The sequence below is a fragment of the Acanthochromis polyacanthus genome, chromosome 19 (assembly GCF_021347895.1).
Source record: "Acanthochromis polyacanthus isolate Apoly-LR-REF ecotype Palm Island chromosome 19, KAUST_Apoly_ChrSc, whole genome shotgun sequence".
In the NCBI taxonomy this organism is placed as follows: Eukaryota; Metazoa; Chordata; class Actinopteri; family Pomacentridae; genus Acanthochromis; species Acanthochromis polyacanthus.
The window spans coordinates 18,614,995-18,638,753 of NC_067131.1; the positions used below are offsets into that span (position 1 = coordinate 18,614,995).

A 23,759-nucleotide genomic window follows, 5' to 3' on the forward strand; every position below is an offset into this window, starting at 1 on the left:
TAAAAATATCTTGTCAAACACACAAGACAAAACGTTTTGGACCCACAAGCACACACACACACACACATACACACACAAACATATATTTCATACATCCTTGTCATCAGAGAAATGTCCTCTTCAGGTCATTACCCTGAAAAAGCTTTTCCAAACAAGCCTGTGATAAGCAAAAAATTGGCACTGAGTGTTTTTCCAGAGTCACTGAAGTGTGTGTGTGTGTGTGTGTGTGTGTGTGTGTGTGTGTGTGTGTGTGTGTGTGTGTGTGTGTGTGTGTGTGTGTGTGTGTGTGTGTGTGTGTGTGTGTGTGCGCATGTCACTCTCAAAGGGACTTGACACAAGCGGCCCAGGACCATGAGAAATGGTGTTTTCATGTTAGTTTCTCGCCCCGTGTGCTAATCGCAGGCGAGTGATGAAAGCTCCTGACACCAAATAAATCACAAATTTACAAACTAGAAGGGAATTTAAAGCCTCTACGTGGCCAAACTGGTTGGAGTAGGAGGAACATAAGGTCAAACGTAAAGGTGGCAAGGCGTCAAAACTCACAAATCTGGGAATCACCAAGTTTCAAGTGAGACGTGTACGAGTCGTGAGAGAGTTGGTAGAAAAAAAAGGGGGAGCTTAGACCAAGAAAAATGAAAAACAGAGGGAGAGATGGTGAAAAAGCACTAAATTTGTAATCTTGCCTCCCTTTGGGGACACAGTTCTGAACAGCATCCAAAAACTTGAGCTTTTTTGAACAAATAGCTGACATGCCTCAGAAGAGAGGTTGTTTATCTTGGGATGGAGTGAAGGGGAGAGGGAAGAGGGATGCAAGGAAAGCCTGGGAGATGGGGGGGGTGGCAAAAACAGAGCGACGGACAGGAGGATTTGAGATTGTGCAAAATCAAAAGGAAGCAGAAGAGAGATGAGATGCTTGGGAAAGTAGTCTATAAAAAACAATGACAGCTGCAGCAGATCCACAGGAACAATATTTTGTATCTCAAACTTGCAGCAACAAAGACTCGAGCAGCCTCCAAATCAGGAAAACCAGCAGCCCTCAAACACAGATTTAATGTAAGAATAAATCTGTTGGAGTGCGAAGTCAAACAGTGCTATGAGTCATAAAGTGGTTTAGAATTATACAAGTCCGCAGGAGAATAAGTGGCAGATACAAGAAAGATTATGCTACAAAACTGCTTCCATGTGAGTCTGCAGTTGCACAGAAACCATGTTTTACTTGTAATATCCTAAAAGTGTTCGCAGAGTGAAGTGCTGACTTAATGTAGATAACGTATCAACTGAGATAACAGCAGTCAAAAAGCCCAAAAGAATCACTCAGTGTTCCCTTCAAACATGATTTCATCAGGGCAGTGTGATATCAGCCCTACTACAAGGCATTAGTCAATCATCTCCAGGTGCAACTAGATGTTACTGGCTAAAAATAACCAGTTACACAACCTTCAAAAGACAAATTTCAACAAGAGAGTCATTATTAAAATACACATGACCGTAACAACAGGACGGTGCACCGTTTACCAGGAACTATATTACAAAGCAGCATTAAACTGTAGTGGAAGCACTCAGATCTTTTAATAATGTGGTAGAAAGAATATAAAGCAGATATTCTCGGTTCAAAGCAAGCAGCAATCTCTAATGCTGAAAAATTATGTCAATGCAAAGTACCAAAAAGTGCACTTGAGGCCAATTTCAAAAGTGAGTCAATTCCCATAGACCCTCATGCTAAAATGCCCAACTTTACAGCTGAAATAAACATGAATTCAGCCTTGTACAAGAAAACGGTCTCAGTCTTAATAGTTCATTTTCCTGTTTATGAAAACTTTATAAGCGTGAATTTACCCAATGAAATTGTATTAAGGTTTAAATTTATGAATAATGAAGGGGGTGGGTGGATTGAGGAGAGGTGGATGTCACCACAAGACAAATCATCGCCCTCCTCAACTCCACTCACACTCTACCGATTTGCTCATTTTTGGATTATCCAGGAGTTTGGAGGAGTAAGGTACCACCAAGATGGCAGCAACCAGAGCCACCACACTGAGCTTCAAAATCATGAAACCTGTAGGTGAAGGTTAGTCTATTTTTAAGTACAGACAAGTAAAAGTCCAGGGTTCAAACTTTTCTTAAAATTACTATTATTTGTTGCTGTCATTTGTACACATCAGTAATGCTTCTGCTGGTAAGCTGGGGATAAGTGTGACTACTGTATGTATCACTGAGAAGCTTAATCTGTAACAATAAATCATAATTTATTTTCTGATTATGTTTTTTTATAAGTAATATTTTTCTTCTAAGCAATTCCTGGCACAAGCCTTTCCTTCAAAATAGTTACTTATCTTTTTACTTCATACCACAGACACTAAAGTAAAGTTATTGTAATCAATCTGATCAAACGTCACACCAAAGCTACAACAAACAGCTTTATGCAGATGATTCTGTCCTATTGTCATCCAATGAAAAGTCCACAACCAAGTGTGTATTAGTCCTCAGTACTGGAAAAGGCCAATAAAAAGGATTTAGTACTTCCATTGCAGCTGAACAGTGAAATTCATAGCAAATATGACTAAAACAAGAGTTTATACTGTACTTGTTGGAGAGTATTTTCAGGAACATGTACAATTGTTTCTCCTGTGAGAATCTACAACAACAGGACGGTAAACTATAGCATATACACACAACAAAACAAAGAATATATCATCCGGTATGAGGGTGGGACTCAGTGATGGGTTTTTCATAGTTTTTGGGCAACAGGCTTTGGCCACATAAACAATACTCGTTGGTGGGATCAATTAATTGTGTGGGTATTTTTATTAGGTGTGCTAACTGGGCTAAAATGCTAACGTGTGTGTTTGCTACTGATTACCATGTGGAACTTTGGGAGAGGAATGATGTAAACAAGTACAAATTAGGAGTTTCTGTAAGAAAAAGAGGTTGCTGGTTCTTTTATGCCAGCTGAGCCAAAAAAAAACCCAAGAATTCAGTCAACAAATATCCAAAGCGATGATGAATGGATCTGCTGAAAGCACTGCGGATCTGTTGGTCGTTGGTTCAGTTGAATGAATCTGTGTTGAAGCTGAAGTGAAGGCAGCGCCTCAGTGCCAACACTTCATGCCTGGGGAGTGTGGTCAAGAGTGGCAGCGAGAGACAACACAGACCAAATACAGCCATGTAGACACATGCACACACACACACACACACACACACACACACACACACACACACACACACACACACACACACACACACACACACACACACACACACACACAAACATAGACACAATAATCCTCAGATGCCCTCTGGTACTGTATACACAGATTAGAAGTGTGTATTAAACAGTGTCTGTGCTTAAAAGACGCTCACCCCTTTGTCGCTAAACACACCATAATTCAGCAGATTGGAGTGATAAGCTTTATTAAACATTGAAACTGATCAAACTGTACCCATCTGAAGGCGACCAAAGTAACTGAATATTTCATTTGGTTTCCAGCCATTTTAAAATTACTGAAATGTACAGAAAACAACAAATTGTTCCCTAAAATTTCCTCAAAGTCCAACCAATCGTGAGATGCCATTCATGACAACATGCCACAAAGATAGACAATGCAGAAACTATGAGGTAAACATGTGACAAATGCAAGAAAATGTCTCAAACTGCAGTAATACTGTGCATTGGTGATGGGAAGAACTCAATTAGAAATCCACTGGGTTCAGTTTAAAACTGTCTGAAAAAAATGTCTGGGTATTTGAAAAAGCAATAACTGCCCATTAAACAACTTTTTGAAAAACTTGTGTAAACAGACGACAACCGAGGCCTTTGTGAGGCTGTGAGAAGGGTGTTTTTCTTAAACAGTGAACGATGGCAGCTTTCCAGACTGTGTGTGATTGTGTTATTTCCTTTTGCCTACTTGTGAGTGTGTGTGTGTGTGTGTGTGTGTGTGTGTGTGTGTGTGTGTGTGTGTGTGTGTGTGTGTGTGTGTGTGTGTGTGTGCTCTTGTGTGTGTGGTACCTGGGAGTTTGGGGGCAGCATTGGAGTGTTGTAGTTCACTCAGAAGTGGTAAGTGGTTGTGGTGTCATCGATTGCGGTGGACGCTGGCAGACTTGGAGGCCACCTCAGAGATTTAACGACAGACCTGCTGTGGACCTTTGAGGACGGGATAAGGATTCTGTTCCTGTTGATAAGGCTCTGTTTCCTGTTGGACGGGTCAGCATGGAACCATTGTCATGTGCCTTTAATGGGGGCTACACCTCTCATGGCTGTTCTCTGCGGGTTGGAGGAAGTTCTTCAATGAGGGAGCAGTTAATTTAATTGAAGGGTAAAGCTGAACCTACTGAGATACTTACATAAACTCTTCTTACCTCGAAGTACGTCTGCAGTTGTGTAAATCAATGTATTCCTCAGATGGAAATGCTGTACTGTGAGAGACTTAAGAGCAAAATAAAACTGTGTTATATAAACATCAGTTTGGCGGTCATTTGTTGGATGACTCACTACAAGCTTCGACTCCTTTTTTGAAGTTGAATCATTACAAACATGAGCACACTGATGTCATATTTTCAGAAATTCACCAGAAATGTATTAGAAGTCTAGCATCTCTGGAAAATTGTGGCGGTGGTAGTAGTCTTGACAGTTAAAACAAGAATAACACCATCAAAACTGTGGAAAACAGTTATGATGGAGGTATTGTTGCTAGTTTATTTTTACTCTGCTTAGTAATATACTTAAATTCACAGTTAAATGTGAAGCTATACCCAGGCAACAAGTAGCTTAGCTTAGCTTAGCTTAGCTTAGCATAGTTAATCTTAGCGTAGCCTAGCAGAATAACATCATATGTTCAGGATTTAAGTTGAAACTGTGTGGAAACATTACCAACATGCAATACTGCTATGTTAAAACTTTTAACTTTAAATGTACAAAACTACAAATGTATTCAACAGTATATATCCCAGCCCCTTACAGCTATCTATAAAGATAGATATAAAAGGTGCTATTATGTTATCATCTAACTCACAGCTAGACTTTGTATATTTTACAAACTTTTAAATTATTCTGTTAACACTTTTTCATACTATCAATGAGTGGCTGGTGCATTAGCAGCTACTCTAAAGTTTCATTTAGTTTAGGGCACATAAAAGCCCTCAGACAAAGCTCTAACAAGGTTTAGTTTAACATGAACTACCACACTGAACTGTGTAGTTATTGCACATTTAGACAGCCTGAGTCATCCTGATACTATTTCATAATTATGTATTTCCCTACAGCTAAATGTCAGCAGATACTCAGCTGATGATGCCTGATGAGAGGCACTTGACCACAGTTAATAATAAATAATAACAAAAAACTTTATTTGAAAAATATATACACCAAAGGATATAAGTAAGGATACTGTCTCACCTCAAAATGTACCATACTGATAATGATGCCTAAAAGAGGTGTAAATAAAATGAAGGTCGCTGCTACGCCTTTTAAGTTTGGCTTTTAAATCACTGCATCGCTTTCTATCTTTATTACTTTAAACCGTGCAGTCTGTAAAGTGGAGCATGAAGCGGTGTGGGAGCTCCTGGTGTGGCTCTCTTCTTGGTTTCGTTGGTATTTGACGCTCTGCCCGCCCCTTTCCTCATCCTCCGCGCTGCGCCGCTCCACACACTCGGCGCACCAGCGGGACAGTCCGGCTGCAGAGGCGGCTCGCTCGGACCACCTCAGCCCGGAGCGTGAGTCTGCTGGAAACATAATTAAACCGGAGACAACCTGTTGCTTTTTCAATTCCCCGAGGTGAGTCTTTATTCAATTTTTACACTCAGTCACTCTGGAGTGTTTCAAAAAAAAAGAAAAAAGAAAGAAAGACAGCCAGCCTGTAATCCTCTGTGATGACTTAATGGGAATTTTATTATACTTTTACACACTAACTGTCATGCAGAGACTTTGAGTGTGTTTGCAGTGATTTTTTAGTGCCTCTGTGTGCTCATTTCATCATTGTGGGTATTTATTTTGTCTTTTACTGTGATATTTATATTCCTCAGATATGACTAGGCTTCTGTTTGGAGAGAGACTAACTTTAAGAAGAACTTATCACTTGCCTGCTGATATCATTGCTGTGCTATTGTGTGATTATCAACACTTTAAATAAAATGAAAATACAGTTTGGTAGCTAATCCAAACACCTGAAGAAGTTTCCCACAGACCAGAGGAAGAAAGCAAACACATTAAGTTTAGTGTCAGATAAGGCAGCACCATTAAGACTTGTAAAAATGTTGACTGAAACTCAGCTCGCTGCATAGTGTTAATGGGCACACTGTCTGAGGTCTTTTCTCATATGTCTGATATGAAACTCAATCTGCTGTGCACCATATTTGTATCCAGCAGCAGCAGTAGTAGCGGTAGTATATCATTACTATTTGCCCGCTGCAGCCTTGGTCAAAATAATTCTGGCCCAGCTTTGATTTTTATCAGTCTGCCTTGTAATTACACAAGTTACATAACAGAACCTATCAATTTTCAGACATGTCAATGACATTTCCAAGATGTACTCTGATTCGGTGGAACTTGACGGAGCGAAGTTGAAGCTGGCCAGTGGCCTTGAGGTGTTTTAATTATGGAGACAAACAGGCAGCGCAGTGTTGGACTCATTACAAGCTGAGGGCAGCAGCCTTATGACCCCACAGCCTGCCAGCGAACTACCAGGGAGGCCACCATGTGAAATAGCACAACCACACACACACATACATAGAAAAGAACACACTGACGGTCTAAAGCCCGCCAGTAAAACAAACATGCACTGTGGTGATCAATAAGTTCGCCTGCTTCAGCGATGATAGCACGAAGTCCAATAAACAACTTGCAGTGATGGATCGGTCTTCCTTGCTGTGGCTCTGTACAGTGTGTAACGTTTTCATGTTTAACTGCTCTGTAATTCCCCCAGTTAATCTCCCCAGGGTAGGCGTACAGTATATCCTTCTTGACTACATGCTTTGATATTGACGTTTTGGTCTCCTGTACACAGCAGCAGATGGTTAACACATGCATGTAATATGTTTCCTGTACATCCCCCTCACATGATTTACACTAATGATATGGTACTTGTCAAAGTAAATGAAAACAGACATTTCCTGTGGGCTTTTTTCTGTAGTGTTCATCTTTCTTTTTCTTTTTCTTTTTTTTTTTTACCTGAGTCCTACATTCCTTTGAGGGGGACCTCTGTGACCTTTAGGTGTCACTGACGCAGCCTACCAGGAAAGGGTCAGTTGCAGAGGTGTGAACTCAGAATCCGGCTGCTGTATTTGTTTTCACACCACAGAGCTCTCTGGCCTTTTTTTTGCCACACAAGGTGATGATGGGAAATCTGCACCACCATCATTATCTGTTTTTGCCAAATGGTCACAACTCACTCATCTAACAGCAGGATACAACCCCCTAGTTAAAGACTACAACAACATTTTAAGAGATTGAAAGTGGCCAACCTGCCCATCAGCAGCAGACTGGTTACTGATGTCAGCTGGATGAAGGGAAGCTTGTGTCCCAAAATATCCGACATTTCCCCACAATCAATACTTGGATGTGCAGATTTTTGTTCTTTCAGTGGTTTGCCACTGATATTGACTGATAGAATACAACAATATAATGATAACACAGCACAAAATTGCTGAACCTAAATGAAAATTTGGTGAACACTGTTAGTGACTGCATTGCTCTTATTTTACATATAAGTAACTATCAACTGAATAAATATCTACAGGTTGTCAACTTAGTAATCATAAACCTATGAATGAATGAAAACTAAAGTCTTACTGCATATAAATAGAGCATTTATCATTCAGAGCAGCAGTTCCTACTTCTGGTCAGTTTGACGTCTGACATTGTGGTAGAAATATTGTGTCATTCATGATGCACTGTGCTCAACTGCTGTTTATAGATTTATCCCAGCTCATTTACATCATGGAAAATTACCTTTAGCTACAGCAGCTAGTCGGGCCTCAGTGTGCAGACCTTATTGACCCAACATAACTCCTGTTCGCTGCCCTCTGAGCTGGTAATTGGCTGATGCTGATGATCTCAAAATGACATTTAATTGGCTGACCAATGAATCGGGATTTAATTAGTGTCTGTGGAAGCTAAATGATAGGCTACTGGATTTTAATGGGTAGCCAAATTTAGTGGTTAGTTTTCTGGATCCTTATGGATCCTTTGAATTTTGTAATTAAAGAACTGACCATTCGCTATACCATCCAAGCAGTGGCTTATGATAATATAAAGGCATGTGCATCTGACTTTAGGATATTTCCAAAATGAAAAATATAACAGCAAAATATTTAAAGAATGGATTTGGCCTTGGAGCAATGCTTTAGTAATTAGCATGACCACCTAATTATTTCACTACCTGACATCAGCAGCTCTGTCTATGCAGTGACATTCCTTAGCATCAAATCATATAAAGGTATCAAGCCTACATTCATAAAATTTTCAAATTTAGAAGCCATCAGAAACCCCCATAAAGCTTTAGGCTTATGGCAAACAGTAGTTTGTTTTTTTTTGTCAAGGTTGCCATAATGCAACAAGGTCATATTTTCTTGTGCAAATTAGATCTGTGACAAACTTGCAGAGGCCATCTTGATAACTTTGTGGTAAACAGTTGATGTTTATTTCCACGCTTTGCTGTTTAGAGCGAGGTGAAACAAATATATATTTTACGTGTTTTCTGTGAGGCTAAGTGTCTTACCAAATATCCATCCATTTACCCACTTTATCCTTCAGAGGGTCACAGTGGGCCACGAGTCTGTCCTATCTTTGGACTCTGGCAGGAAGCCACAGCACTCGGAGGAATCCTACACAGGCCGATCAACAAATTCAAACAACCTTCTTGTTATGAGGCGACAGTGCAAACTACTGCACCACAGTTCATCAGCCTTGAGAATTAGAAAACAACTTCTCTGGGAAGCTATGAATAACACCATTATCTGTAACAAACATGAACCAGCATGCTTGCCACTAATTGCAAACTTGCTACCAGAAGCTCACTGTAGTAGTTTTTAATTACTGGCAAACTGTTGACAAACCACTAATAAACATGTTTGGCACTAGCTTATACTAGCAGTAAACCTTGCATTGTTGCTAAAATGCTGCTGAAACTTTGCAACTAGTGGTCGGCCCTGGAAAACTTATGACAACAATTTTTGACAAACTACTATTACTGTTGCAAATCAGTCACAGATTTACCACAAATGTGTAACAAACATTTTGCTTTATCAAAGTTAAGTTTTCAACCAAATTGTGGCGCTAATGTTAGCTTAACTATTAAGAAAACTACAACAGATAAAATGTACTAGCAACAGTTTTCACTTAAACTGGCAAACCTTACATCCCTAGCCAGAAATTACAAAGCAGTTAAATATGGCACCATGATCAAGTGGTTTATGTGTCATAAAATAACAGAAAGCGTAGAAAAGAACAAAAGTGTAGCAGCAAAAAGAAGACTAAGCTAACAGTTGGTTGTAACAAATGTAGACTAGCGTATGTAGCTAATGTGCGGGATGTTTTACAGTTGAAAAAGAAGCTTCACTGCTCTTTAGAGTGCAAGTTAATGGTACTGGTGACAGTGTTTTACCTCAAGCTAATCTTTAGCATTGCTGTACTGCAATTTCCAATTTTTTACTAACTGACATACAGTATAGCCGAGCTACAGTACGTGATAAGGTAAAATTACCGTTCTAAAGCTTCCTGACCTCTATAGCAATTATCACACAGAGTGGGAAACTTGTGTGGGTTGAAAAGAAACACGTTTATGTATGAGCATGGAGGAGATATAAACAGAGGGAACAAAGAAGGCAAATTAAGACTGCCTGTTCCAGCAGATGGAGGAAGCAGAGAGGCTTGGAGAGTATGGATATTTATTGAGGCATGAAAATGTTTTCTTGGCTGAGGAGGAAGTGTAGCTGTGTTTTGCTTGGATTCAGACTGAGTATGGATGGTGAAAATAGGAACATAATTGAAAGTCAAACGGTGACCCTGAAAAATGCGGCCTTATCTTGTATGTTTGTTCACCTGGTTAGCGGGGTTAGTGAGTGGAGGACATGAGAAGTGAGGGGAGGGGATAAAAGACAAACTCTATCGCTGATTTTACTCAAGACAAACTGAAGCAGTGTAAACATTTTCAGTTACAGTCATCAAAAGTGGAGCTTATGAATATGTGTGTGTGTGTGTGTGTGTGTGTGTGTGTGTGTGTGTGTGTGTGTGTGTGTGTGTGTGTGTGTGTGTGTGTGTGTGTGTGTGTGTGTGTGTGGCCAACAGCTGTTCTATTCAAGCTGTTTCAGCCTCACAAGTCAGTCAAGACACTCAAAGAGAACAAAAGCAAAGAAATAGAGCAACTAAAGAAAAAGAAATCCAAAAATTGCGAAGAGGTGAGGCAAAGGAAATCAACAGAATGAGGAGAGTGCAAAGTGATGGTAAAAGGCATAAAAGACAAAACAAAGAGAAACCAATTGGCGAAAAAAATATTAGAAGGCAAGAATGGCAATGAAATGAGAGAGGAGAGAAAAAGAGTGAAAAAATGGGAGATTTGGACCCAAACATGGTTTCAATCTGTGCAGAGGTTGAAAAGAAGGATGTTTGATGGCTGTAATCGAGAGAAAGACTCCAGCGACTGATGCTCTGCTCAGGAATGTGTTCGTACACACACACACAAACCAACACACACGGCTCCTATTAGACTGTGGTTACTCTGGTTTATATCCAGCAAAGCCACCTCAAGAAAATACTGTACAGTGACATGGAAACGTTGTATTGAGTCTGTGATGTATGAGCGCAGCAAAATCCCCTGAATGGTGACTTGGACAGAGAAATAACTTAAAACTGAATCCAAAAGCTGCACTAAGTATTACATTTTAATGCACTGAAACTCATTTTAATCATACACTGTGGCTGCAACATCAATATTCATCGAGTCACCGAAACCAGATCACCATAGTCAGTGGAATTTACTGTGCGGGAATATCTGGAATACACAATGAGGACTCGGGATCAGGACACATAAAGACTCTCTGCTAGCTGTTCTAAAAATGACAGAAATCTTAAATAATGAAAAATAATGATGAGATAACATAGATGTTGCTAATTGTCAGGAAACAAAGGCACAGATACATTCCCCTCTACACTTACAACACAGGAAACACTGCAGTAGCAATTCCGTCCTCCGACAATCAAACTAAATCCTCACCCATGTCAGCAATGCTAACCAATGATGACAATATTAAAAATGCTGTTGTCCAATCTATGACAGTTTCTCCCTTCATGTCTGTATGTCTGTATGCCTGTGTTCCCTATTTTCTCCTCATTGATGCCTATCCATTGTGTTCTCCTCTAACATCTTGTTCACCTTGTTTTTCCTTTCCTCATCTGAACATTTACCTTCCTTTAATTTCTCTCAGCATTGATTGTAGCCCATGTGGCAGCTCTAAGCTCAACTCATCCAAACACACTTTGTTCAACCAATGGAAACATAGCATAGAAAATACTCACATCGTTTCTAACTCCTAACTGGTTGGGCAGGCGACAGCTTGCCTCCAATATTGTCTGCTGCTGAGTGTCTTTTGAAACATGCAAAGCTTCTAAAAGCACAATGACAGTTTCCAAAAAACAAGAAACAGACACATACCAAATGATTAACCTGCTCTAACTTGTGTATGGATTAGAACGATTTTGTGCTCTAAATATAGCTTGAAGCTGGAGTGCAGGACTTTTACGAGAGGTCACCCGAATATTTGATTGAACATTTAGCACTTTTATGAATGTATATTTTCTTTAGTCGAAAAATGCACCACTTCGCAGCATCCTATTTCAACCTGGAGTCCCCACTCTGTGGATTCAAGCAGTGTCCCGCCTATAGCTCTATCTGATTGGGTACATGTCACGTATAATAATCAATCAACATTGAAGGATAAATGTGGAAATCTCTCTTTTAATGAAATATTAGTGAAGCATTAATAAAGAAAGACATTTCAACAGTGTTTCCTGCTGGAGTTAAAATGGTTATTTTTACCATCAGTTGTACAATATATCAGTCCACATATCAGTTGTTGGGCTCCTTGATTATTACTCCACCGAGTTATATGACCATTGGCCTTGGTTTGTCTGTCAGTCTGTTTGTTAGCTAACCTAGCTGAGCTAGACAACCCACGGCAACGAATTTAATTCTCTGCCAGGGTGGGTCTAGTTACCCTCCATAAGGCTCGAAGCTGGATGCTCCTAAAACTGGCCGAACCAATCACCATGAAGTGTAGAGTCAGAAGGCGGGCGTAACTAAGTGACGACAGAGGCGTGACGATTCTGACAGAAACAACCGGCGCACAATAAACAGTTATCTTTCGACTCGGCTTTGGCCACAGCCCTTAAGGATTTGAAGCTAAAATTCAACTTGAAAGATAAACAAAGGACAGCACTGAAGTGTTTCATTGAGAAGAAAGACGTATTTGGACTTATGCCGACGGGATATGGCAAATCCTTAATATACCAGTTGGCTCCACTGGTTGGGAAGCTAATGGGACTTAGCCACAATCCGGCGCTCTAGGAACTACGTCAGCCTATTCGTTGCACTGATTGGTTGTATACCTACCCAATTGCTGCAGAGTCATTTGAAAGACAACCTTTTAGCCCGCCTCCCTCCCTGCCGAGCGTTCCTAGACCCTTGTGTCTTAAGAGCTGGGTCTAGCACGGCTAGGCTATCTGTTAGCAGCATTACTCAAAAACGCACAAACAGATTAAGATAAAAATTTCAGGGAAGGTCAAAAACGACACAAGGGTCATTGTGATTAGATTTTGGCAGTGAGCGGCTTATAGTCTGGATCCACAGATTTGTTAAAGATTTTTGTATCATTGCTAGATAGTGGTACGGCATCACTGTAACTATGACAACAAGTGAAAACTACATCAGCTGCTGCTGACAATCACATGATGACAACAGCAACCAGGAGCTCAAAAAAAGCTTAAAAAGCATCAGCAGTGTTTGTGTAATTACTGTCATTGTCAGAAGGTGAAGACAAAAGCTCTAACTGTGCTCGTTTATCAGGCTTAATTATGTCAGCAAACTAACAAGAACAGTAGTGTCAGAGAAGTGGATTTGTAATTGGAACACTGCTAAGTTGAAGCATGACACTAGCATCTAGCATCTAGCTAGTGTCTAGCAGCATTCCAAATACAAATCCACTTCTCTAACCTCTGAGTTAGCCACCACCTAATTTGGCCGCTTTTTACTTCTTACAGCCCACTGTAGTATAGCAGCCTAGAACCAGCTATTCATTTCGGCCCTGATTTGCCGTCTTCCCCCTTCACTCCTCTCTGTGAAAATGAAACTTAGCTATTTTTTCCAGCTCTTACCTCCTTCCATCACTTCTCACCCTGCTTTGGTTTAAACTGACTTTCTCCCTCCCTTATTCTTTATTTTATTTCCTCTCTAACAGAAATCAAACCCAGTGGAACAGCAGACCAGGGTGGCAGCAGCCAAGACTTGCCCAAAAAAAGGCGCCCTACCGGGGATAATGGAGGAGATGAAGGATTAGGGGATAATCCAGGGTATGTCCAAGTCCCTGCTGTCAAGTGATCCCCTACTCTTTTCTGATGTCTTAGATGAAGACAGGGAGGCTGCCACTGGGATTATGGCATTAAACTTATTACCTTTTAAAGATGCAACATATTTTTCGTCCTTGTAGTGCTTTTCAGGCCTTTTTCCTGACGCCTGAGGCCACTGGCTCCTGTAACTGTGCAACTCAGAAAACAGAGCAAGTGCACAGCAGTTTCACAGGGAGGAAGGAAGGAGAGTGGAAGGGATGTTCAGATAAAATGAGCTTTGTCCAGAGGTTTGAAATACATAAGAGGAGTCAGAGGGAGCGACCCCCTCTGAGCTGTGGTCAAAGGTCTTTTAACAGGATTACAGGCAGAGACAAAAGACTGGAGCTTTCCGTAAGCACACAACCGGACTAATTAATGCCTCCATGTGTATTCCTGTAATACTGTAGGTTATCAATTAGGCTGAGGTTTTTCTTTCTAGTCTCAAATAACAAGACAAAATTTTTTCCCTTATTGGGAGCAGCACCAGTGCCATTGTGTCTGTGACCACAGTCACTGGGGAGCTGTTTTAATCAGAGCCGTAGTCTGTCGCTTCAGTACAGTTCATGGGAACGTGCACGAAGTCCCCACAGGTTTACACTGTCTCAGATTCAAGATCACACCTCAGTATACTGCTCCCTGGCGTCCCTTTGTGAGCCTTGATATGGCTTTGCTCAGTGCTGGTATGTGGCATGTTTCCTCCCTCTCCGCTCCCAGATGCCCCTCTTAAAACGGCAGCCAGGGGAAGTGGAGCGTAGGGCCTGGGACTGCGGTCAGCAGCAAATTAGAAGGGCTGCCTTGGACCTGACGCAATCCCCATCTCATGAACCATAGCAGGTCATTAATGAAGCCAGACGGGGCCGTGCATGCGTGGGAGGCCCGCCGACATTTAGCTGCTACAGTGGAAAGCTTTTAAAGAGAACCAGAGGTCCGTGTCAGGGCTCCTTTATGCTATCAAAATATTTTAGAATTGGATATCAATTACTCTGCTGGCAAAGAACAACATGTGACAAAGGGCCAATTTTTCGTCTGCCTGCATTACAGACTTGCCGAGGTATGGAGCTCCAAAACTGAGAAAGGGCAGCGAGAGGTGTCAGTCAAGCCAAAAATACATAACTGAATGTGTCAGTTATATTACACAAACAGCTAGAATACACTGCATAAAGAAATATAATGCTTTGTACTGTTTATTTAACCTCAAATCATTTGGAAAAAAAACAAGTTGCTAGTTGCATTTAATGCAAGGTAATATGATGGAAACAGAAACACTAATATATATTACTTCAGATGGTTTAGGTTCAGATATCTCATTAGCGTTAACTGTAGCTTAAAACTCTGGTGTTACTTGTACTGCTCCAGATAAACTAGCTACACTTGCTATTTCCATGATACACTTTTGTGCACTTTATGAATTTTAAAGCATTGGATTAAGAGAAGTTAAGGGAAACAGCAAATTCTGAAAAAACATCCCAGTTTAACCAACAAAAGATTACATAAAACAACTTTCTCAACATCTCTACATTTTTATTTTTGAAATGATTTTTTTATTCTTCTTTGTTCTGAAAAATTCTACAAAGACTAGTTTATTTACTCCAAAGCAGTTATTAAAAACAAGCTTAATTCACATTTAACTTGACATTTTTTGAAATATTTCAAAAAAATTCTTCAAATTTCCTTGACAATTATATGGAAACTTTGGTCTGATGTTAAACACACACAGACGATGTAGAAATTAAATTAAAAATGTTGTATGAGAAAAATGAAAAAGCAATAAATAAACTAGCAAGAAAAGCACTCCGAGAGCGCATTACTCCATCAAGGCTGCTCAGTCGTTGTACCATTTCTGACTGATAAGTCCCGATAACTCTGCAGCAGTCGATTTGTAGTAGGATCACAATCATGTGATCATCAGCAGGCAGCAGATGTAGTGTTCACTTGTTGTCACAGTTACAGTGACGCCGTGCCACTATCCCACAATGATACAGAAATCTTTAACAAATCCATGGATCCAGACTATAAACCACATCACTGCCAAAATCTAATCATTTGATCCTTGTGTCATTTCTGATCTTCCCTGAAAATTTCATCCAAATCCGTTAATCTATTTTTGAGTAATGTTGCACACTGTCAAACAGACAGACAGAAAAACGTACGCCGATGGTCACATAACTCCGCCCTGTTCCTTGGCAGAGTAATAAAAACACCAAAAGAGGAGTTGAGCTTGGGAAAGAAAAATAATAAAAGAGCTGAATGAATTTTAAATAAATCTTTAATTCCTTTTACCAGCTGATTAGAAGTTCAGTTTCTTTATACGCTACATTTTAATTATTTTTACTGATAGTATTATTATTATTCATGCTTTCAGTTGCATTTTTGAAAGTTTTTTTCCAGTCTTGTGCTACAACAGTTTCGGGTCTCCGTACGAAAGCAGTCTGATAGTACAACGAGCAGCAGTAATTTTCTTATCAGGAACGTTTTTATTATCTCTTCCTATCTCACTGAGCATACTTTGCCTGTTTATAAACAAATCTGAGGCCGATGAATGAGACCCTCTGCTCTGCTTTGAAAACACGATAAGTCTCTTGTCCCTCTCTCAGTGAAGTAAAATGAACTTTATGTAACCTGCTTGCCAGACAAAGCAGGACAAAATGGAAGCAGGAATTCCCTGAAAGTCCACCCTTTTCATGGACAAGAGGCAGACTTTGGTTTGTTGCACAGAGGAGTGACTGTGGTCTAAATTTAGATGGTTCCAGACCAGCGGACACTTGGAACGTGGAATCCTAAAAACCTGCAGAAAGACAGATCTGAGCAGAAAGGCGGGTTACTCTGCAACTACCATGACAGCTGCAGGAAAGCACCGTGGTCTCTCAGTAAATCATGGCTTCTAACTGTATACAATGCAAATGTCATCCATTTCTCTGAGTATACCTCAAAATCAAGTACATCCGTGTCACATTTTAAAGATAGACGTTTTTCTGTTTTTATTCTCCATAGATGGCTCCATGGTGCGACCGCAGAACCGTTTGCAGCTGGACTCGGACCTATTTCTGAGCTGATGTTGACAAAGCCAAAGCCCAAAGCAAGCCCGGCAACCTGACCACACTCCAACTGGATCGGCTGCCTACAGGAACACAACTGCATAGTGTTCTCCTCAATTTATGCCTGTTTAATTCAGCCAGCTATGCAGAACAACAAGCTACAAAGAGTGGGACAGAATTTGGCCTGTACGTGATAAACAGAGTTGATATTCCAGTGAACTATTTGGCGTTGCAGGCCTGGAGTTCAGCTCTTCAGACTCAGAAATTACACAGTTTCACAATTTTGGAATCACATTTATGAGCTATTTCCAGGTCCAGACTTTCGTCTGCTGAACTTTCAATGATTTTGGCAAAATCTAGGAGGAGTTGAAATTTGTTGTTCAGTTCTGCCTTTCTGTGGGATTAAAAGCAATTCCAGGAATTGTTTCCAGTTCAAGAAAGCCATTTACCTTTTGTGATCATGAATCTTCAGGAGAAGTTGTCAGGCCTCAAAGGCCTAGTCTCACACTCCCACAGCAAGCGTCGTCATAAGGGCGACCTCACGGTGGACATGATCAGCCCTCCTCTGGGTGACTTCCGCCACACCATGCACGTGGGCCGCGGTGGTGATGTGTTCGGGGACACCTCCTTCCTCAGCAATCACGGCGGAACGGGCAACGGGAACAATGGGGAAACGGATTCTGTTTCCAGTCCCGACAACAAGATTGGAGCGTTCTTCTCCAGGACCCTCCGTCAGATCAGGAGGGGCTCCGACAATCGACCCAGAGAAGGATCCAAGGATCTGTCACCACCGCCTCCCGCCATTTCTCCCATCATCAAGAACGCCATCTCCCTCCCCAGGCTGGATGTGGATATGCCCAATGGGAGTCCCACCACCAAAGTGCTCTTTCCCAGTTCTCAAAGCACACCAGAGGAGAAGAAAAGCTCTTATGGTGAGTGAGAAGACATCTCTTTCTTACTATCGCTTATCCAAGGCTACATCAACAATCGATGTTGGATTGTCCACTACTGGAGTACTGGGACTCAAAAATTCATATATATATATATATATATATATATATATATATATATATATATATATATATATACATTTATGGTAGTCCATACATATGGCATATAACTGAGGGAATCATTGTTTATTTACCTTCTGCACCACCATCTGCTCAGCTCTGCTACATACTCTGCTACATGTGCTGCAGACAGTGTGGAGAGTGTTGTAAACAATGGGGTCAGAGCAGTTCTGCTGGGAAAAACTATTTGATGATACTATTTCCAAATATGTTTCTGTTGGTTCATTCCAACTACTGCAGCTGTTTTTAGCAACAAAAACGAGGTTCAGATAATCCCACTGCACATTGCCTGCCCTGCAGCAAACAGCAAACAGGCAAAGTTAGTGACTAGCATATAGCAGCCAGGGAAACATATGTCCCTCAGGATTTGGTCGAGACCAAACACAGAGCTAAAAGAAAGTGAATGTGACTTCAAATCAGTACTGATGTTATTCTGTTTCTGCTGGATGCAATAAAAGCAACTATTCGCTAACACTTCAGTCTATCAGGTGCAAAACTTATGGTACTGTTGTGTTTACAGCTTTTATCTGTTGCTCCCCTGTGGCCAAAAAAATAAATAAAAAATCAGCTCATGGAAATTAAAGTCAACCAGTTTGTGCCTAGACTTGTGTTATAAAGTAACAAGAACTTTTGCTTGGTTTACCGAGACTCTGTGTTAAGAATAACAGATCTCCCTGCTTAGAACTGTTGAAAGAAGCTTTTGCTGTTTTTATTCTTGGGAATTACTCTATCAACATTTAGGATCACTGACAATAACGTCACTGGAAATTTCTCAACATGATGTCATCTGTTTCTGCCCACTTATTCAAGGATTATGTGAAGTACACCACCAAATCCTAAAATTGCTGCTAAGCTTAAGTGTCGATGTTGTTCTTCAAATTAAATGTGCAGCATTGCTATACAAAGTGAAACACACGGGCAAAGGTCAAACCAGTTAACCAGGAAGCTGTAGAGAAGTGGCAACCTGCTGTAGAGGTACAGCGAAACTCATCCATCAGTTCTGCTTGCTAATCTAGAGACAGATTGGCCCCAGATGTCCTTATGAATCACCTTGGCTCATAATCAGCAGCCTTCTCACTGATAACACACAGAGATCCAGACAGAGCTGGCAGTGGTCTGTCTGGGAGGCCGTCTGAATGACCCATGTTGACACCATGCTCATGGCTCATACAGTCTGCCCTCGCTGTGTGTGTGTGGGTGGGTATTACTCATGTTGTGAGGACCTGAGGCTGTTGAAAGTCACATTATGGGGACTTGTCTTCCTTTTTGGGACAAAAACTATGTCCTCATTATGTAAATCATTAAATGTTTTGAGGTTAGGTTCAGGGTACGTACAGGGTTAGGAATGTGGCAGCTGTTACGGTTAAGGTTACAGTGAGTCTCCAGGAAATAATTGTAAGTAGATACAGCACAAAGAAAGTCATTTTCTTGAATTTTTTAACTTAATTATTAACTCCTAATTGGCCCAACAATTCAGCGATGTGATCAAATCAAAGAAACAGTTTGACATTTTGGAGAATAGAAGAAAGATCGCTATCAAGAATTCTTAGTGTAGCATAAAGACTGGAAAAGGAGGAAAACAGATAGAACTTCAGTTTATTTCAAAAATTACATATATATCCTCATAATCACTGGATTTTAAAATGGTAATTGATCCTGTGTACAGTCTTTATACAAAGCTAGGGTAACCATCTTTTGATTGTAGCTTCATGTCTACTACAGACTTTAGAGTGGCATCTTCCAACCTTCTTATGAGTTACATAGATACATTTTAAATGATCTCAAAGTGATTAGAATACATTCTTGCTGAGGATACTAGTATCACTTTCCATCTAGGCATCTTTTGATGTGGATGTACGTTTATGTGGCCGTTTCTTTAAAATGTGAAACATCAATTAAAAGTAACACTGAATCCACTTTACTCTCCACTAAAAATGCATTATGACACATACAACATTTCCATCCAACCAAATCCTCCATCGTCTGGTTTCACTGATGGATTCTTTCTCACTTTCTGGTTAAAATGTGTTAATCTGTGAAATCAGATGCTGTTTCCTTTGGTTGAAATGAAAAAAACCTCCAGATTTTTGGCCTCTAGGCGGCTGGCATTGAGAAGCTCTGTGGTAATTTACCCATTTGGGTCATGCAGGCGGCAGCATGCAAGTGTGTGTCTTGTTAAGCGATCTGGCAGTGTCAGGCAGATGATTCACCATGAACAGAGCAGAACAACTCAGCACTTTGCCTGTTGGGGGGAGTTTGCAGCTTGTCATGATCAAACAGGATGGGTTTATGTTGCCCCCTGTTGGAACTATGTGTTAAAGTCATAATCAAAGTGTGACGGCACAATAATCTGATTTAAGTTAATGAGCAAAGAAAGTTTAAGAGCAAAGCAGGTGATGTGATAAATATACAGATAAAATAAATAGAATTTTATCCTCTGTTATCTTTTGGACGAAAACACATGCAAATTGTCTGGAAAGAAGTAACATTTGAAGCAGGTTTCAATCTCAAGACACACACTTAAAGGAATCGTTTGACATTTTGGGGAAATATAATCATTAGATCTCTAGATTAGAAGAAGAGAAGCTCAACAGCTTCTCTCCCTCTCTCTCTGTCCAAAGATGACAAAATCCACAAAACAGCCCCTGTGAAACTCTCTGATTACCTTTTCATTTTTGAACTGAATAAAATAGAAAGAATAGCATATTCGAGCGTCAGACATACTATATTATTGGATTGTGATTATTGATTCATTAATGGGCTCATCGCTTTAATACTACAGCTAGAGATCATTTCAGTTCCATACAAATTAGTAGCTTAATCTACAATACTACAGCACAATTTGGTTGTTGATTTGTATTATATATTTCTAATCTGATTCTGCAAAATTGAATGTAGTGGAGGGAAAAGTACAACTTAAAAAACGTGGTGGAGTAGAAGTAAAAAGTAGCATAAAATGAACATTCTCGAGGATTATACTCCAGTGTTGTGTGTCTGCAGTAGTTTCATGACTGCAGCCAGCACATCCCCCAAAAAACCACAACATTTCAGTTTGAACAGCATTAGAGGTGCTGCTGTTTCACTCTGTGTCCAGTCTTTATTCTAATTTAAGAGTCTCTTGGTGGTGGCTTCAGACTCATGGACAGATGTGAGAGTGGTGTTGGCATTAAATGATACAGGTAAAAGCAGATAAACTACTGAGACAAACCACCTTCTGCTGGCCTCATGTGTTGGTATCTGTGTGCTCCTCAGGTCTGGAGTCTGGTTTCGTCACTCTGCCTCGACTCTCCCGCTCCGAGCGTCAGCAGCCGTCCATCTCCCTCCCCACTTCCTGTTCCGCCAATATTCACCGCGGCTCTCTGACCGACCCCTCCGATGCCATCTTATCCACCTGCTCCTCCTCCATTGTGACTTCTGCCCCCAAACACACTACCACCACCTACTCTGACTCCCTCCCTTCCCTCACCTCCCTGGACACCTTCACCTTCGACCTCGGGCCCTCCCTCATGAGCGAGGTGTTTGGCCTGATCGACGGCCACCCGGAGGATCATGTCCAGGCCTGGGAGGGAGAAGAGGTGGGGTCAGCTTGCGGAATGACCAACGAAGGATCGGAGATGGACTCGGCTACTATCTCGTACGTGGATTCCTTGCTGAGGGAGGATTGCGGGGGCAGGAAGAGTCCACACGGGGCTGAATGGGAAGACGAGGAGGGCATGGAGGTGAATGGGCTTTCTGTCAAAGTACCAGATGTGGTGATGGGATCTCCTGAAAGAGCGATGATAGGGGTGAGGATGGAGAGCGAGCGGTTCCAGAGTGCAACAGATGTGCTCGCACGTCATTACGGCGTCCGAGACCGAGGAGGATGGAGCAGGATGGAGGCTGGAGATTCAGAGATGATGAAGAAGAAAATGCCCTACAGTTACATGGACGACGAGGATGAAATCAAAGTCTGAGCTGAGCAATTCCAAGATCTGATGTATGATTCCTCTGTTATTTCAATCAAATCAATCATCTAGAATGTTTTCATGATTGACCAAGAAAGCTACAACCTAATCCAGTGTCCTTGATCCTGGATTCCTTCTTTTATGCAATCGAGGATGTACAGTTTTGATGCAAACCTGCTGCTGAATGTATCTAAAAGGAGTGAAAGACTCAATGCTGTATGTTTCCTGCTTTACGATGGATAACCGCCTCAGAAATAAAAACTCAAGCAAGTGGAAGGTGTGGAAAGTGAGGATGCACCAGAGAATGGAGTTGAGATGGTCTCAAGGGAAACACCAAAGTGGAAGTTACCAACCCTGTCATTCACTTCACACACTTCCTCATACACAAAGGGAAAAGATTCTCAGAGTCAGTCCACATCACTAATGAGTGAGGAAGTCAGGGTTAGAAAAATATATTTGTTCTTAGGACGACATTTTGGCTTTACCACACTCTCTTGTCAACTTTTCACTCAGGAATATACAACCAGGGGAGAAAAAGGGAAGAGAATGAATGAATGAGAGATCGGGAATCTCTGTAAAGCAACAGATAAACCGTCAGATAAAGCAGAGAAATGCAGATGTTGCTGTTATTACACTACAAGGACTGAGGGAATATAATATTGATATTTGCTAGATGCAACTAAAGCCTGAACCATATAATTCTTCAATTTATGCTGTGGACCTTCTGTATAGATACTCTGTGCACCTTTTTTTGATTATGAAGTCCGACCCCTGTATTGCTTTTTATAGAAGAAGAATTGTCATTTATATGTTCTTTTATACACAAAGATATCAACAGACCTCCTATAAATATGTACTTACAGTATGAGCACCTGCAGTACATAGTGCAATTCACATCCATATGCTGCAGTCTGTACCAGCGATATACATACTATGATGATGTAAAATGACAATAAAGATGTTTTTAATTAGCTGTGCTTTCATTTACATCGTCTTCTAGAGCCAGAAGGTCGTTTGAAAGGCATTTGTCACCCAGATCTCAAAGGTTGATTTATCAGGTGCAAGGCATTTAAGGCCTTCATTAGGGATCAAATCATTTGTTTCATTGGTTCAAAAAAAGAGAGCACAGCTCGAAATGACTGCATTAGAAGAAAAAAGTATAAAACTTGAAGCTGATCTCTGTCAAAATAAATCTTGCTCAGGATAATGAACTATCGCCTAACAAACAGCTGTCAACCCATTGAAACTCAGACAGTCATACGATGAACAAGGAGAAAATCTGGGAAAATATTAGCATGGCACATTAAACTACAACAACCTGAAAGGTCGAATAATTATATAGAAGCTCCAAAAGGGAAAAATGTGGTGAATCCTGAAGAAATGAGTTAGACTTTCAGGGTTTTCTATGAGAGACTGTATAGCTCTGAATGCTCCTCCAATCTGGATGGGCAGACAACAAGTTTGAATGACCTCAATATTCCCATACTTGAAGAGGAGAAGCAAGACATTAGATGAAGGAATGACAACAAAAGAGGCGATATCAGATGTGATAGGCTCTGTGCAGGCTGGAAAAACAGCAGGCCTTCATGGCATTCCTATAGATTTATATAAAACTTTTCAGTCTAAATTACTTAAACCGTTATTGGAGTTATTTCAGGAAGTCTTTAGGAATGGTCTCCTTCCCACATCTATGAGGGTTGCCCTACTCACACTGCTTCCAAAACCCGGAAAACCAAATACAAAATGTGAAAATATGCTGCAAATTAGCCTCTTTAACTCAGATCCAAAAATATTCTGCAAAGTTCTTGCAAGAAGATTGGAAGGCCATCTTCCTCGACTAGTGGGAGGGGATCAAATGGATTTATCCAAGGTAGACAAGGGTTTCATAATGTCAGGTGAGTACTGAGTATCTTGCACAGTCAAAGAGTGGCGAAAGACACAGCCTTGCTTTCACTTGATACGGAGAAGAGTCCAATGGCCTTATCGAAGTGCTTACCCTCTTTGGAGATAGATTTTGTAAATGGGTGAGATTGCTTTGTACAAGCTTACTGCAGAAATCTTTACCAATATGCTCTCTAAACCCTTTAATATCGCTAGACGTTACCCAAAAAGAAGCCCT

The 23,759-nt window shown here is 40.8% G+C and overlaps 1 protein-coding gene across 2 annotated transcripts; it reads left to right on the forward strand.

Annotated features, from left to right (window-relative positions):
- Nucleotides 1-5,621: 5,621 nt before the first annotated feature.
- Nucleotides 5,622-22,611, forward strand: cdc42ep1a (CDC42 effector protein (Rho GTPase binding) 1a). 2 transcript variants are annotated; one of them, XM_022214509.2, is made up of 4 exons: nucleotides 5,622-5,770; nucleotides 13,444-13,555; nucleotides 16,583-17,558; nucleotides 20,949-22,611. In XM_022214509.2, exons 3-4 carry the CDS (start codon nucleotides 17,087-17,089, stop codon nucleotides 21,647-21,649), a joined length of 1,173 nt encoding a protein of 390 aa, XP_022070201.1. In that variant the 5' UTR covers nucleotides 5,622-5,770; nucleotides 13,444-13,555; nucleotides 16,583-17,086; the 3' UTR covers nucleotides 21,650-22,611. The 2 variants fall into 2 exon arrangements, with proteins under 2 accessions (XP_022070201.1, XP_022070202.1); XM_022214510.2 differs by lacking the exon at nucleotides 13,444-13,555 and having other exon boundaries at nucleotides 5,632-5,770.
- The last annotated feature ends 1,148 nt before the right edge of the window (nucleotides 22,612-23,759 follow it).